This window comes from Scomber scombrus, chromosome 2 (assembly GCF_963691925.1).
Source record: "Scomber scombrus chromosome 2, fScoSco1.1, whole genome shotgun sequence".
Lineage (NCBI taxonomy): Eukaryota > Metazoa > Chordata > Actinopteri > Scombriformes > Scombridae > Scomber > Scomber scombrus.
Genome location: NC_084971.1, coordinates 33,181,409 through 33,198,701, shown reverse-complemented (window position 1 = coordinate 33,198,701; position 17,293 = coordinate 33,181,409). Strand labels below are relative to the sequence as shown.

At 39.1% G+C, this 17,293-nt stretch overlaps 1 protein-coding gene and 1 long non-coding RNA gene across 2 annotated transcripts; both read left to right on the top strand.

Moving 5' to 3' along the window:
* The first annotated feature begins 480 nt into the window (after positions 1 to 480).
* On the top strand, positions 481 to 16,425 carry LOC133996013 (B-cell receptor CD22-like). The gene is made up of 10 exons (XM_062435546.1): positions 481 to 529; positions 3,333 to 3,624; positions 4,450 to 4,673; positions 4,891 to 5,118; positions 5,299 to 5,568; positions 5,823 to 6,076; positions 9,568 to 9,571; positions 14,773 to 15,042; positions 15,759 to 16,019; positions 16,361 to 16,425. Exons 1-10 carry the CDS (start codon positions 481 to 483, stop codon positions 16,423 to 16,425), a joined length of 1,917 nt encoding a protein of 638 aa, XP_062291530.1.
* Positions 8,029 to 8,659, top strand: LOC133989490 (uncharacterized). The gene is made up of 3 exons (XR_009926629.1): positions 8,029 to 8,045; positions 8,268 to 8,437; positions 8,591 to 8,659. It is a non-coding gene; the product is annotated as an uncharacterized LOC133989490 (long non-coding RNA).
* Positions 16,426 to 17,293: the final 868 nt, after the last annotated feature.

Genomic DNA, 17,293 nt, shown 5'->3' with positions numbered 1-17,293 from the left:
AGAATCAGCACCTCCAAATCCGAGTTCATGGTCCTCAGCCGGAAAAGGGTGGAGTGCACCCTCCGGGTCGGGGATGAGATCCTGCCCCAAGTCGAGGAGTTCAAGTACCTTGGGATCTTGTTCACGAGTGAGGGAAGGATGGAGCGGTAGATCGACAGGCGGATCGGTGCAGCGTCTGCAGTAATGCGGACTCTGCACAGATCTGTCGTGGTGAAGAGGGAGCTGTGCCGAAAGGCGAAGCTCTCGATTTACCAGTCGATCTTCGTTCATACCCTCACCTATGGTCATGAGCTTTGGGTAGTGACCGAAAGAACGAGATCGCGGGTACAAGTGGCCGAAATGAGCTTCCTCCGTATGGTGGCTGGGCTCTCCCTTAGAGATAGGGTGAAAAGCTTGGTCATCCGGGAGGAGCTCGGAGTAGACCCGCTGCTCCTCCGCGTTAAGAGGAGCCAGATGAGGTGGCTCGGGCATCTAGTTAGGATGCCCCCCGGACGCCTCCTGGGTGAGGTGTTTAGGGCACGTCGCACCGGTAGGAGACCCCGGGGAAGACCCAGGACACGCTGGAGAGACTATGTCTCTCGGCTGGCCTGGGAACGCCTCGGGATCCCCCGGGAAGAGCTGGACAAAGTGGATGGGGAGAGGGAAGTCTGGGCTTCCCTGCTTAGGCTGCTGCCCCCGCGACCCAACCCTGGATAAAGCGGAAAGAAGATGCGTGGATGGATGGATGGACAAAAGGCTGAATATTGAGGGCAGAGATTAAAAATATTTTCTTGGTTCTGTCAGATAGATTGTGTACTGAGATGTTCTTTGTTTAAATAGAAACACATTAAAAGTGACATACCTTCCTTTTGAAAAACAAAACAAAACACTCTCACAATGTGACCGTAAAATAATCCAAAACTATCAGCAGGAGCAGATGGACCATGACTTAAGTCTTATGCCATGACAATCCACATAATTGTTTATTTATTATTCTGAAGAAGACCATAATTATCATGTTAGCTGTTTATCTTCTTTTCAGTGCATTTAAACTCTTTGGGGTCACTCAGTGAAGCAGACTGTGTGGCAGTTTACTGAGTATGAAGCCTTTTCAGTATAACAGTCCATATTTGTTAGTGACAGCTGTAGATCACTGACTGAATCATTTTCATACTTAGACACCTCGACTGTGAGAGTTTGTTCAACTACTGTACAACAAGGTCACCAATGTGAACAATCAATGCTTCTGAAACTGAACCTCTAACTGTAATGATTAATGAATTTAATGTCAAGTGTAAACATGTTAAGATGCAACTCAATCATAAGAAGTGAAAATTACTAAAAGTAACTTTAAATGTGTGTAAACAGTCAGTGATGGATGGTACAATGTTGTCTCAGGGTTGTGATTCAGTATCTCTGCTGTTTCACTGCCATCTAGTGGTGAAGCTTCAGTGTTGCAGCTTCAGGCTTCATCACTGAGGTCTCCCTCCACTGTCTGCTTTAAAGGCTCAGTTCACCTGAATAACAAAACAACATATTTCATCATCACTGACCTCCTGTGGTGTCTAGCCCTGAAGGTAGTTTTAGATTCGTTTTGCTGAAAAAATGTTAGAATTGGGTGTTTTATTCAGATTGTAGTGATGCAATGCATCAAACCAAATGTCACACATCCGTCACATATGTCATATTTATTTTTACACAATGAAATGTTTCCACTGATAAAGATTAATTTTTTTTTTTTGTTAAGTCTCATTATTTCTCTTCGTTCTCTTAAAATTATAAACAGGCCAGAATACTGGTCTCTTATTCTCTCTAACATAGATTATATTAACTCTTCAGAAAACAGTAAAACTTGGTTGTCACATTTGGCTCCTCCTACATATTCATAATAGTAACAAACAGGAAGGAAATAACTTCATTTAACGTCCTGATATCTGACTTCTGCTCACAGATCACAGACGACGAGCATCTTAACGGACAACGTCCTTCTCTGCTGTAAGTAGAACAGTTTACTGATATGACTATTAGATGTTGTGTACATTATTTGATGTATTTTATTGTCTCTGAAGCCTCACAGAGAGATGAGAGGAGCAGCTATGAGTTTAACAGCAACAGCGAGTGGATTTGCTGTCTTCCTTCTCTCTGTGTCAGGTACTGTATATCTACATTTACATTGTAGGACATTTAGCACACTTATTCAGAGCAGCATGAAGTAATTTTAAGGAAGTAAATTAAAAATATCCAAGATCAACCTTTTTCTAGCTTGGATGTATGTGTGATGCAGTACGATGAATAACTTTTTAACTGGCCAAACATTCACTATACCTGTTAGCCTCTGAATGAAGGGAAAATGGCTTGAAATATATCAGTATTCATTGCTGAACTAATATAATAACTAATGAGATGTAGAGCTGTGTCTGCGTCATGAGTGGTGGGGGTGGGGCCTGGCTGATATGGTTTGTCCTCCCTCCCTCCATAGATTGTAAGAATCATATATTTTTATACATGCATTTGAATATATTCATAGTTCTATGATACAACAATGCAAATGATCTTATCATGATGTTTTAGATCTGATAGCTTTTGCACTCTGTACTCTGAAAACTTATTTTAGGTTAGCCACTAAAAACTTTCCCTGATGTCATGTCCTGCATTTCTTGGTGGTTTTCACACTTTACTGAGAAGCAGCTTGACCAAAGAACCAATAGATAAGAACGTCATTGCAACAAGCACAGACTCTGATGATGCAGCGTCTACTTCTCATCCTGTTTACTAAAACCACATTAATGTTCACAGCTTCAATATATTCTTGTTCCTTCACTTCACCTTCACACTGTATCATGCTCTGCCTCAGTGCAGATAGATTAACTTTGAACAGCAACTAAAATAATTTCTTTGTACAGTAAATTCAAAGAAATCAGTTTGTTTTTGGACTTTTATATTATTGCGTTCTTCCAGGCTTCGTTCAAAATGGGAAATATAAAGTGCTGAAAATGAGCATGAGGTGAAAGATTATTCAAATGTTGAATATAAGTAAACATTACTTGGTGTCCTGTATATAAGAGACACACTTCAGGTGTTCACCTTTAGCTTTTTCCAAAGTACAACAAACAGGCAAAACAACAATATAAACTTGCAGAATGAATGGACTAAAGCTGAAACACTCAGCAGTAACAAATGATAAAATACTGTATTCCAGTTCAGTTCTAGTTAGATTGATGCACGATGAGGAACTTTAAATGACCACAGCTGCAGATAAAATCATATTGGTGCCATGATCCACTTTGTCTTATTCACTGATTCTTAACTTGTTATAAATGTGATTGTGGTTTCTGATGTGCTCTGTGTTACAGTGGTACAGGGTCAGGATGGCTGGGGAGTGACTTACACTCCTACTCACATCTGTGCCTTAAAAGGATCAACAGTGGACATAAACTGCATCTACAGTTACCCATCCAGGATAAATGATGTTGATACTGCAGTTGATGAAACATTTTGGTTAACTAAATGGAGTAATGATGAAGCTGTGGATCTGAGAACAGACTCAGAGTACGCAGGTCGTGTTCAGTATCACTGTGATAAGAACAACTGCACTCTGAGAATCACAGACCTGAGAGAGAGAGACTCAGCTGAGTACAAGTTCAGGTTCGTAACAAACCAACCAGGAGGGAAATATTTTGGTTCACCTGGAGTCACTTTGACTGTAACAGGTAACATTTTCATTGGAAGATATAATTGAATTTCAAATTATTAATATCATGAAATGTTAATGTGAATGTTTGTGTGTGTATGAACATGAATTATATTTCTGTTCTTTCTTCACAGATCCAGATCTCCAGGTGAAGGTGATCCCATCAACAATCAATCCTTCCTTGGCAAAGCTGGAGTGTCGCAGCAGCTGTCGTCTACCTGATCGTTCTTCCTTCATCTGGTACAAGAATGGACAGAAAATTCAGGATCAAACATCTTCTACTTATGAAGGGAACTTTCCTCTTGCAGACAGCTATTCCTGTGCCTTAAAACGATTTGAGCATCATCCTGCTCCTTCAGTGTGTGAGTTTACAACAGAGTCTCCCACTAACATAACCACATCTAGTGGAACCTTTAAACTATTGTACTATACATTGTATGTTCATGTTTCTGGGGCAGCATGTTATTCAAACATCATATAGAAGTGGATCAAATTCATGGATCTATGTGTCTAACCAGAAACAGCGTCTGTCATTTAAGCTGAGCAGGTGGACCCAAATTCAAGAGACTGAAGAAAAACAGTCGAGAAAATTTTTTTTTTTGTGATTTAATAATGGTGCTGTTTTAAATTATGTTTTATCTTTCAGGTGTCTATGATCTATCCTGCAACAGAGTGATTTACACTGAGAGAAGTATCTGTGCCTCCAGAGGCTCATCAGTGGACATTTCCTGCACATACAGCAGTTATGAACATTATATCACATTATCATTCTGGTTCAGTCCTGATCGTAGTCATCAGTGGCAGAATCCCTCACAGCCTGAGGACCTTAGTAAAGACTCCCAGTATACAGGTCGTGTTCAGGTCCTTGAAACAGAGAGAGGACGCTCCACTCTGAGAATCTCTGACCTGAGAGAGAGCGATTTAGCCCAGTATCACTTCACATTTAAAACACAAAGCTTTGAATGGAGGAGTAGTTTACCTGGAACAACTCTGACTGTCACAGGTACTGATGAACACAAACTGATGATGAGTGAAAGTGGTGAATAGTTATTGTTGAAGAGTTTCACATAGAACTGATTTGATTATATTGAGTACTTTCCTCAGTTTACACTTTTGATTGGATTATTTCACCCAGCATGACTACAAAGGTTATTGTGACTGTATGTTTTTGTATTTTACTGGTAACAAATGACATTTTGGGTCCTTCCTCACATATGCAGTTCTCCAGGTGCAGGTGATCACAATAACAGTCCATCAGTCTCATGTGGAGGCAGAGCTGAAATGTCTCAGCAGCTGCAGTCCAGCAGGTCGTATTTCTTACGTCTGGTTCAAGAACGGACAGAAAATGATGGAGGAGGAAACTTCTCTTTATTCAGGGCAGTTTAATTCTGGTGACAACATCTCCTGTGCTTTGAAAGGACATGAGGATTACCGCTCTCCTTCAGTGTGTGAGTTTACCTAACTATGTCACTAACACAATGTCAAAATGTATCCATGGTAACAGACAGTTGATTTTAACATGAGCAGCAACGAGGGAATCAACTTTCACTCCTCACTTTGTGTCAAACATTTGCTTCTTACATTGTGTCAGTTATTCCACTGTTGACCAACTATGTTTTCTCCTCCAGATGCTCCAAAGCTTCCCTCTGTGTCAGTGAGTCCCTCTGGTGAAATCATTGAGGGCAGTTCAGTGAATCTGACCTGTAGCAGTGATGCTAACCCAGCAGCTAAACACACCTGGTACAAGAAGAATCTAAATCCAGACCTTCAACCTCTCAGTAAAGAACCACAGCTTGTCTTCAGCTCCATCCAGTCCTCTGACTCTAGAGAGTATTACTGTACAGCTGAGAACCAGCTGGGGAAGAGGACATCTGAATACATCTCTATTGATGTGAAATGTGAGTGAAACAGATTATTTAGAAAGCAACAGCTGTTGGACTTGTCAGCAGCTGTTGAATGAAAGATGAAAAGATTTGTCTGATCATGTCTTCTTTCATCAGCTCTTCCTGCTTCATATTCAGTCTGCTGCTGTAGTTCAATGAGCAGCTTCAAAACAACATGTTGTACTAATGCGACCATTCCTCATTTTATTGTTAATTCATACTAATGTTCCTCTATTAATATTTCATTCATATTGATATATCTCCTCCAGATGCTCCAAAGCTTCCCTCTGTGTCAGTGAGTCCCTCTGCTGAGATAGTGGAGGGCAGTTCAGTGAATCTGACCTGTAGCAGTGATGCTAACCCAGCAGCTAATTACACCTGGTACAAGGAGAATGAAGACTCACCAAAAGCATCAGGACAGATCTTCACCATCACTGATGTCAGACCTGAACACAGTGGGAATTATTACTGTGAAGCCCAGAACAGAAAAGGATGTCATAATTCCACCTTACATCTGACTGTTGTGAAAGGTAAGTTTTTACATTCAGCTACACACACACTGCACTCTGACTTATTACACCATCTGATGATGCAGGGGGGTTTCATTAACCTCCAAATATTGAGCTGCAGCATTTTTTATATATTAGATGAGGAAGTTGAGATGTGACTATTCAGACACAACAGGCCAAAAGAAGGTTTTGGGACAAACTGTTGACACACTAGAGAAGTTAAATCTCCAGCTGGTGTTGAAGAAGTTGGAGATTTCAATGAAAAATATAGAGAGTTATAATTCTTGTCTCACAAGAAAACAAATGAACTTGTAAGAATAATGTGTTTACAACAGCACCCTCTACTGGGCCAATTGACATTCATAGTCATTCACAGCATTGCTGAGAGAGGACAGTGCTGAGCAGGCGCGTGGCTACATTAGGGCCTGGGTGGGCCAGTGCCATATAAAGCCAAACCAGATAATGTTGATAAAATACACTATTGATTGATTAGCCCATGTACATATTTAAAATGTGATGGCTGGTGACGGACATCTATCTCTCTCCCCTCCCCTACTCTCCTCACCTTCCAAGCTTCTCATCTCTAGATGCGCGCACACACACACACACACACACACACACAAACACACACACACACACACACACACACAAACACACACACACACACACACACACACACACACACCCACACACACACACACACACACAGGAATAGAAACTCCCTTATTCTCCAATTTTTGTTATGAACATTTTGAAGTAATTTCTGTCATTTTATGTTCAGATGTTTTTGTTATTTCTTGTCATGAGAAATATTTTATTGTTCGAAAGATGTCCCTCCACTAGTTGAAAAGCGCCCATGTGTTTGATTGGTGTGTGTGAATGCAAGGTGTCATGATTCATCGGGAGAGGATATCTGTTGGATTTAATTGTAGCCTTTAATCGTCAACACTGAAGAATCACACTAACCTTTTCTCTGTTGCTTAATTAGCCTATTGAGTTTGTGCTTGTCACATTTGTAGTGAAAACACTTCACTACGCCATCTACTTGGAAATAGTTTTGTAACCCAGCATTCTGTTCTTTGTCAATCTCCTTGAGTTCACAGTTGTTTGATTGGCTGAAATGTTAATGTACAAAACCAAAATTGATACAGGAAGTGTCAACTTTGGAAAAAAGGCAAAAACATTCACACATAGACGTTCTTGTTGCCGTGTGATTTAAAAAGTTACATTAATGTGTTATTGGTAATAAATAAGAACGAAGAAATAATGCATTTGGGTTTTTTAAAATTAAGTGTCACAGTATGCTTCTATAATACGGTTTAAACAGGTGTTTCGTCAGATACAAATGTTTGACAGAAATTTGAATGCACATCGAATGTAAATAGTGGCCCTGCCTACTTCACAAAAGTCCACCCTTTTAAAAAATTGTGTCTTCTTCGCCACTGGTGCAGAGGAAGCTGCAGGAAGAGAGAATAGTTTGCTCACTGCAGCTGCTTAAAGTGTCACCAGTGTTTTTAATTCAAATGAACATGGACAAGAATTTGTTTTGCAGCGATTTGATGTAAACATGTTTTTGCAACTTATAAATAAATATATATAAATAAAGACATTAGTTACAGATGAAAGTGAGACTGTAAATCACAGTATTGGACCACCAAGACATTAGAGTTAGAGTTGCATATATTGACAATGAAACATTGGACCCAAACATGCTGTAACACCCTGATTAAATGTCAGTATTTTCTTATCAATCTCTATAGACCCAGGAAAAGGAAAATCAATCGCTGCAGGAGTAACAACTGCTGTTCTCCTGTGTATCATAATCTTCTCTGTCTTCCTATGGATGAGGTAAGCAGTTCTGTTTCACTGAATCATTGTTCAAAATTCAGTCATTAGTGTTTTTAATTAATTCTCCTCACCAGGAAAAAAAGAGCCTCCAATCAATCGTCTGAGGCTGAGGAGAGACCAGACAACAGAGAGAGGGTGAGGAGGGAGAGTTATACTATTCTATCCTGGTTTCATAACTGATTTAATGAGCCATTCGCAGTTTCACTGTACCGGCCGTGTGTACTTAGACTTGCCTGGCTTAATCACTATCTTAAAGTGACACTAGAAAACTCATCTGACTGTGAAGCTCTTCATGTTGATTCTTAACAATCCATCTTCACAGAGACCAACACTTTCCTCATTTCTATCACCCTCCAGACACAGCCAGAGCAATATAACGTTCTGTATGCCAACGTGCAGTTCTCCAACAACCAGGCAGATCCTCTCTACTCCAACATCAGATCAGATCAGCTCCACAGACACATGGAGGAACAAGAGGTTGCCGAGTACGCTGCTGTTAACTTTAACAGAGCTGGTACTGCTCCGAGGTGAGCAGCTCTTCACACAGGAACACAGTAGCAACTGGTTTATTTCAGTTTTTCATTTGTTACGTTTGCCTGTTACATCTTTAATATGACTGTTTGTTTAATCTAATATAACATTTTTAGATTCACCTGATTCATCTTTTATTTCCTTCCCAGAACCAGAGGTCAGGAAACTGTTGAAGATCCAGCTGCACTGTACAGCACAGTCAACAAAACCTCATGAACACATCAGCAATCTCATATTTGTTTTTTTTACGTTTTGTTTTTCCTTTTTCGTTTTTTTCTGCAGGTCATTTTAAAATACACATACATATATCTCAGGGTGAACGTATCCAAGAATGCATCATAGAGACAATTGTATATTTTAGAGTAATTTAAATCGACAGTTTAGCTGTTTAACTGTTGATGTAAATTTACATCGAGACATACATAGTTTCTGTATTTCTTAATTTCATTGATGCTTCACAACAATGTAAGAAAGAAGTAAACATTTACATTGACAGCATAATTATATAAAGATGTCAATGCAAAAGTTTACTGCTGATGCCGCCGAACATAAACTTAAATCCACATATTTCATTGTATTAATATTGTACATTTTTATTATTTTATTGTCTATTATTTTATTGTCTTTTAAAAAAATATATATTTGATCTAGTTTTATTTCACTTATTGATAGCTTTTATATCTTTTATTTAATTTTCATATTCTGTATTTCTGGTATAAATTAGTCTCAAATTGATTTTACTCTTCACTGTCTACATTTGTTCTGCCTTATTATCGGCTTGTCAGTCATCTGTGAAGCACTTTGAATTGCACCAACCTGTATGAAATGTGCTACGCAAATAAAGTGTGATTGAAAGTTTCATTGAGATCCCAGTAGATTAAAAGATCTCCTTCAAATGTGCTTTCAGTGGAAGTGATGGAGGACAAAATCCACAGTGTGTCCACAAAGTCATTTAAAAGTAGATGTGAAGCTTATATTCAGCTTCAGCAGTCTGAGTTAGTCATATCAAGTGGATATTAGGGATGTGTCATTAAAACCGAATAAAAGAATAATCATTTTCAGGGTCTAACTTCGACATTTGTTTTGTGGTCGATTTTTTATTGAAAAACTTAAATCAAGAGTTGAGCTGTGTAGTCTAGTATGAAGGGTTCATTTACAGCCGCTGGAGAGCAATTCTCCCTTTCAGCCACCGGGAGGAGCTGTAAGCTTCTGTAAACCACCTCCACCTTGTGTTGAAGTAAATCTGACACGGAGTGAGTTTTTACTGCTGCCCTCAGATACTTTGACTCGGTAGTAAGTTCTGCTAGCTAACTGGAGGGAACATGATGCAGACGAAGCCACACAAACTTCCAGTAAGTAGAGACAACTCAACAATAGGCGCCATGTTGTCACCATAAGGTCCGATGGCTCTGAGTGCAATTAAACGAGGCGCACATGCTATGTCTAAATAAAGCGTTTGTTTTCTCCAGTGACAGGCTCATAAATGTCATTATTCTCACAGCATGGAAAGGATCCCTACAGAAGTATCTCCGTGTGTGTTTAACACAATAACTGTTTAAAAAACGGTAAAATTACCATCAGTAGTCAGTCATCAATCAGTGTTTACCTTTCTCAGGTTTGACTTCTTGAGATAACGGGTTAGTGCCAGCGGGTGGCAGCAGAGGAAGTTCCAGGCAGAAAACAATACACAGCCCAATATGGGAATATTTAGACTCCAAACCCGTAGTAGAAAAAAGTAAAAGTGTGGTGATGAAGACTGATGGGAACATTTGTGGGATACAGCTTAAAGGGAAAAATCCCACTTATGTAAAAGTCCACCTTGGAAGCTCTCACAGAGAAGCAGGAGACAGCTATAGGTTGTGATTCAGTATCTCTTATGTTTCACTGCCATCTAGTGGTGACGCTTCAGTGTTGCAGATTCAGGCTTCATCACTGAGGTCTCCCTCCACTGTCTGCTTTAAAGGTTCAGTTCACCTGAATAACAAAACCACATATTTCATCACTGACCTCCTGTGGTGTCTAGCCCTGCAGATCGTTTTAGATTCATTTTGCTGAAAAAATGTTATAATTGGGTGTTTTATTCAGATTGTAGTGAGGCGATGCATCAGACCAAATGTCACACATCCGTCACATATGTCATATTTATCTTTAGACAATGAAATGTGTCCCCTGTTAAAGATTAAGATTTTTCTTTTTTAAAGTCTCATTATTTCTCTTCTCTCTCTTAAAATTATGAGGAGGCCAGGAAACTGGTCTCTTATTCTCTCTAACATAGATTATATTAAGTCTTCAGAAAACAGTAAAACTTGGTTGTCACATTTGGCTCCTCCTACATATTCATAACAGTAACAAACAGGAAGGAAATAACTTAATTTAGCGTCCTGATATCTGACTTCTGCTCACAGATCACAGACGACGAGCATCTTAACAGACAACGCCCTTCTCTGCTGTAAGTAGAACAGTTTACTGATATGACTATTACATGTTGTGTACATTATTTGATGTATTTTATTGTCTCTGAAACCTCACAGAGCGATGAGAGGAGCAGCTATGAGTTTAACAGCAGCAGCCAGTGGATTTGTTGTCTTCCTTCTCTCTGTGTCAGGTACTGTACTATAACTTTTTAACTGGCCAAACATTCACTATACCTGTTAGCCTCTGAATGAATGTGAACATGGCTTGAAATATATCAGTATTCACTGCTGAACTAATATAATAACTAATGAGATGTAGAGCTGTGTTTGCGTCATGAGTGGTGGGGGCGGGGCCTGGTTGATATGGTTTGTCCTCCCTCCCTCCATAGATTGTAAGAATCATATATTTTTATACATGCATATGAATATATTCATAGTTCTATGATTGTACGGCAATGCACTGAGAATTTCATCTTATCATGATGTTTTAGATCTGATAGCTTTTGCACTCTGTACTCTTTCTTGGTGGTTTTCACACTTTACTGAGAAGCAGCTTAACCAAAGAACCAATAGATAAGAACGTCATGGCAACAAGCACAGACTCTGATGATGCAGTGTCTACTTCTCATCCTGTTTACTAAAACCACATTAATGTTCACACCTTCAATATATTCTTGTTCCTTCACTGCACCTTCACACTGTATCATGCTCTGCCTCAGTGCAGAGAGATTAACTGTGAACAGCAACTAAAATAATTTCTTTGTACAGTAAATTCAAAGAAACCAGTTTGATTTTTGGACTTTTATATTCTTGTGTTCTTCCAGGCTTCGTTCAAAATGGGAAATATAAAGTGCTGAAAATGAACATGAGGTGAAAGATTATTCAAATGTTGAATATAAGTAAACATTACTTGGTGTCCTGTATATAAGAGACACACTTCAGGTGTTCAGCTTTAGCTTTTTACAAAGTACAACAAACAGGCAAAACAACAGTGTGAACTTTCAGAATGAATGGACTAAAGCTGAAACACTCAGCAGTAACAAATGATACAATATGATAATTAAATAATAAAATACTGTATTCCATTTCAGTTCTAGTTAGATTGATGCACGATGAGGAGCTTTGAATGACCACATATTGGTGCCATGATCCACTTTTTCTTATTCACTGATTCTTAACTTGTTATAAATGTGATTGTGGTTTCTGATGTGCTCTGTGTTACAGTGGTACAGGGTCAGGATGACTGGGGAGTGACTTACACTTCTACTCACATCTGTGCTTTAAAAGGATCAACAGTGGACATAAACTGCAACTACAGATACCCATCCAGGATAAATGTTGATACTGCAGTTGATGAAACACTCTGGTTTAAAGAGAGTAATAATGAACCTGTGGATCTGAGAACAGACTCAGAGTACGCAGGTCGTGTTCAGTATCACTGTGATAAGAACTACTGCGCTCTGAGAATCTCTGACCTGAGAGAGAGCGATTCAGCCCAGTATCACTTCACATTCAAAACAATAAGCTTTGAATGGAGGAGTAGTTTACCTGGAACAACTCTGACTGTCACAGGTACTGATGAACACAAACACTGACACAGTACATTTAAACAAGCTGATTACAAATGAATGGGGCGACTGGCTGAACTAATGTAGATTAATTTTAATTTAATATCAATTTTGATTGAATGGTTTTCATCATTTTGTGTACTAATTTATTCTAGGGTATTTTTTATTAAATGATCCAGTTTAGTTGGTCACTTATATGAATTGTCATTTTAACTGTCTGCCTTTCTTTCATTATCTGTGATGTACAAATGATTTTTCCCTTTTTTTCCTCACAGAGCCAAATCTACAAGTGCAGGTGATTAGATCAACAGTCGATCAGTATTCTACCCGGGCAGAGCTGAAGTGTCACAGCAGCTGTCGTCTACCTGATCGTTCTTCCTTCATCTGGTACAAGAATGGAGAGAAAATTCAGGATCAAACATCTTCTACTTATAAAGGGAACTTTCCTCTTGCAGACAGCTCTTCCTGTGCATTGAAAGGATTTGAGCATCATCCTGCTCCTTCAGTGTGTGAGTTTACAACACAGTCTCCCACTAACATAACCACATCTAGTGGAGCCTTTAAACTATTGTACTATACATTGTATGTTCATGTTTCTGGGGCAGCATGTTATTCAAACATTGTATAGAAGTGGATCAAAATCAAACCACAGCTCCATGAGATGTTAGACATGTTTCACTCTTATATCTTATTTACTGTGTTGACTGCAAAATAAATGTAAAATAAGAGTTTACATTTAAAGAGTCAGTTCACTCAAAATACTAAAACCATATTTTCTGATTTGCTCCTTTTTTAACATGCAAATAGTTACAGTTTCATGTGCCTAAATTTTGAGATGTTAATCCTGGAAAAGTCTGCTGCCATCCCAACACAATGAAAGTGAATGGAATATTATTTATACCGCTTAAAGCTTTAAAAACGTATATTTAAACTATAGATGTATGTGTCTAACCAGAAACATTGTCTCTGTTACTTTGGATAATCTACAGACTTTGCTGTGGACATGTTTTAAACTTCTTGAATAGAAAGTAGTTCCAATGGAAACTGTTGACAGATAGGTCTGTGGATTATTCAGAGTAACCAAAACTGTTTTTGTTTCAAACATGATTTTTATGTAGAAACTAAACTTTGTTTAACTTTATTGTGTTGAGGTGACGGCGTCTAAAAACCTGAAAAATGAAACCACAGATATCTTCATGGATAGACACCACAAACAAGAGAGAAAATGTGTTTTTGTGATTTGGGTGAACCAGAATTAAACAAGTGAAAAACAAGATTTCCTGTTGAGCTTTTTATAGGATTATTATTATAAATATAGGTACAATAGTGCTTTAATAAAAGTGATGTTTTAAATTAATTGTATCTTTCAGGTGTCCATGGTCAAACCTGCAACAGAGTGATTTACACTGACAGAAGCATCTGTGCCTTCAGAGGCTCATCAGTGGACATTTCCTGCACATACAGCAGCTCTGAATCTATCACATCATCATTCTGGTTCAGTCCTGATCGTAGTCATCAGTGGCAGAATCCCTCACAGCCTGAGGACCTTAGTAAAGACTCCCAGTATGCAGGTCGTGTTCAGGTCCTTAAAACAGAGAGAGGACGCTCCACTCTGAGAATCTCTGACCTGAGAGAGAGCGATTCAGCCCAGTATCACTTCACATTCAAAACAAGAAGCTTTGTATGGAGGAGTAGTTTACCTGGAACAACTCTGACTGTCACAGGTACTGATGAACACAAACTGATGATGAGTGAAAGTGGTGAATAGTTATTGTTGAAGAGTTTCACATAGAACTGATTTGATTATATTGAGTACTTTCCTCCATTTACACTTTTGATTGGATTATTTCACCCAGCAGAACTACAAAGGTTATTGTGACTGTATGTTTGTGTATTTTACTGGTAACAAATGACATTTTGGGTCCTTCCTCACATATGCAGCTCTCCAGGTGCAGGTGATCACAATAACGGTCCATCAGTCTCATATGGAGGCAGAGCTGAAATGTCTCAGCAGCTGCAGTCCAGCAGGTCGTATTTCTTACGTCTGGTTCAAGAACGGACAGAAAATGATGAAGGAGGAATCTTCTCTTTATTCAGGGCAGTTTAATCCTGGTGACAACATCTCCTGTGCTTTGAAAGGACATGAGGATTACCGCTCTCCTTCAGTTTGTGAGTTTACCTAACTATGGCACTAACACAATGTCAAAATGTATCCAAGGTAACAGACAGTTGATTTTAATATGAGCAGCAACGAGGGAATCAACTTTCACTCCTCACTTTGTGTCAAACATTTGCTTCTTACATTGTGTCAGTTATTCCACTGTTGACCAACTATGTTTTCTCCTCCAGATGCTCCAAAGCTTCCCTCTGTGTCAGTGAGTCCCTCTGGTGAAATCATTGAGGGCAGTTCAGTGACTCTGACCTGTAGCAGTGATGCTAACCCAGCAGCTAAATACACCTGGTACAAGAAGAATGTAAATCCAGACCTTCAACTTCTCAGTAAAGAACCACAGCTTGTCTTCAGTTCCATCCAGTCCTCTGACTCTGGAGAGTATTACTGTACAGCTGAGAACCAGCTGGGGAAGACGACATCTGAATACATATCTATTGATGTGAAATGTGAGTGAAACAGATTATTTAGAAAACAACGACTGTTGGACTTGTCAGCCTTGTTCATAAAAGCATGAAAAGATTTGTCTGATCATGTCTGCTTTCTTCAGCCTTTCCTGCTTCACATTCAGTCTACTGCTGTAGTTCACTGAGCAGCTTCAATACAACGTGTTGAACTAATGCAACCCTTCCTCATTTTATTGTTAATTCATATTGATATGTCTCCTCCAGATGCTCCAAAGCTTCCCTCTGTGTCAGTGAGTCCCTCTGCTGAGATAGTGGAGGGCAGTTCAGTGACTCTGACATGTAGCAGTGATGCTAACCCAGCAGCTAAATACACTTGGTACAAGAAGAATGTAAATCCAGACCTTCAACCTCTCAGTAAAGAACCACAGTTTGTCTTCAGTTCCATCCAGTCCTCTGACTCTGGAGAGTATTACTGTACAGCTGAGAACCAGCTGGGGAAGAGGACATCTGAATACATCTCTATTGATGTGAAATGTGAGTGAAACAGATTATTTAGATAAAACAACAACTGTTGGACTTGTCAGACTTGTTTAAAAAAGTATGAAAAGATTTTTCTGATCATGTCTGCTTTCTTCAGCCTTTCCTGCTTGACATTCAGTCTGCTGCTGTAGTTCAATGAGCAGCTTCAATACAACATGTTGAACTAATGCAACCCTTCCTCATTTTATTGTTAATTCATATTGAGATATCTCCTCCAGATGCTCCAAAGCTTCCCTCTGTGTCAGTGAGTCCCTCTGCTGAGATAGTGGAGGGCAGTTCAGTGACTCTGACCTGTAGCAGTGATGCTAACCCAGCAGCTAATTACACCTGGTACAAGGAGAATGAAGACTCACCAAAAGCATCAGGACAGATCTTCACCATCACTGATGTCAGACCTGAACACAGTGGGAATTATTCCTGTGAAGCCCAGAACAGAAGAGGACGTCATAACTCCACCTTACATCTGACTGTTGTGAAAGGTCAATTTTTTCTTCAGAGTTAGGGCCATTTACAATCCACCATAATCTGGATGTTTACACTCATTGTAGTTGTTTGTGTGCTTGAGGAGAACTAAATTAACATATATTGACTGAAACATTGACCCAAACATGCTGTAACATCCTGATTAACTGTCAGTGTTTTCTTATAGATCTCTTTAACCCAGGAACAGGAAAATCAATCGCTGCTGGAGTAACAGCTGCTGTTCTCCTGTCTATCATAATCCTCTCTGTCTACCTATGGATGAGGTAAGCAGTTCTGTTTCACTGAATCATTGTTCAAAATTGAGTCATTTGTGTTTTTAATTCATTCTCCTCACCAGGAAAAAGAGAGCATCCAATCAATCGTCTGAGGCTGAGGAGAGAGCAGACGACAGAGAGAGGGTGAGGAGGGAGAGTTATACTATTCTATCCTGGTTTCACACTTCCACACTCACTATCTTAAAGTGACACTAGAAAATTCATCTGACTGTGAAGCTCTTCATGTTGTTTAACAATCCATCTTCACAGAAACCAACACTTTCCTCATTTCTATCACCCTCCAGACACAGCCAGAGCATGGTAACCTTCATTATGCCAGCGTGCTCTTCACCAACAACCAGGCAGATCCTCTCTACTCCAACATCAGATCAGATCAGCTCCACAGACACATGGAGGAACAAGAGGTTACTGAGTACGCTGCTGTTAACTTTAACAGAGCTGGTACTGCTCCGAGGTGAGCAGCTCTTCACACAGGAACACAGTAGCAACAGTTTTATTTCAGTTTGTTCATTTGTTACATTTGCCTGTTATATCTTTATTATGACTGTTTCTATTATTTAATACAAAATCTTCAGATTCACCTGATTCATCTTTTTTATTTCCCTCTCAGAACCAGAGGTCCGGAAACTGGGGAAGATCCATCTGCACTGTACAGCACAGTCAACAAAACCTTATGAACACATCAGTAATCTCATCTTTTTTTCCCTGCAGGTAATTTTAAAATACATATACATATATCTCAGTGCAGTCTGCATCATAGAGACAATTGTCAAATTTTGAGTAATTGAGTATTTAAATTGACAGTTTAGCTTGTTATTATGTAAATTTCCATTCAAAAATAGCTCATTTCTTTCTTCATTTCATTGAGGATGCTTCACAACAATGTAAGAAAGTAGTAAACATTTGCATTGTCAACATAATTATGTAAAGATGTCAATGCAAAAGTTTACTGCTGTTGTTGATATCTTTACATAAACTTAAATACACATATTTCA

Coding starts and splice junctions, on each gene's coding strand:
- LOC133996013 (XM_062435546.1), top strand. CDS start 481: ATGCCCCCCGGACGCCTCCTGGGTGAGGTGTTTAGGGCACGTCGCACC. Junction 530..3,332: donor GTTTAGGGCACGTCGCACCG/GTAGGAGACCCC, acceptor TCTGTGTTACAG/TGGTACAGGGTCAGGATGGC. Junction 4,674..4,890: donor AACAACTCTGACTGTCACAG/GTACTGATGAAC, acceptor TCACATATGCAG/TTCTCCAGGTGCAGGTGATC.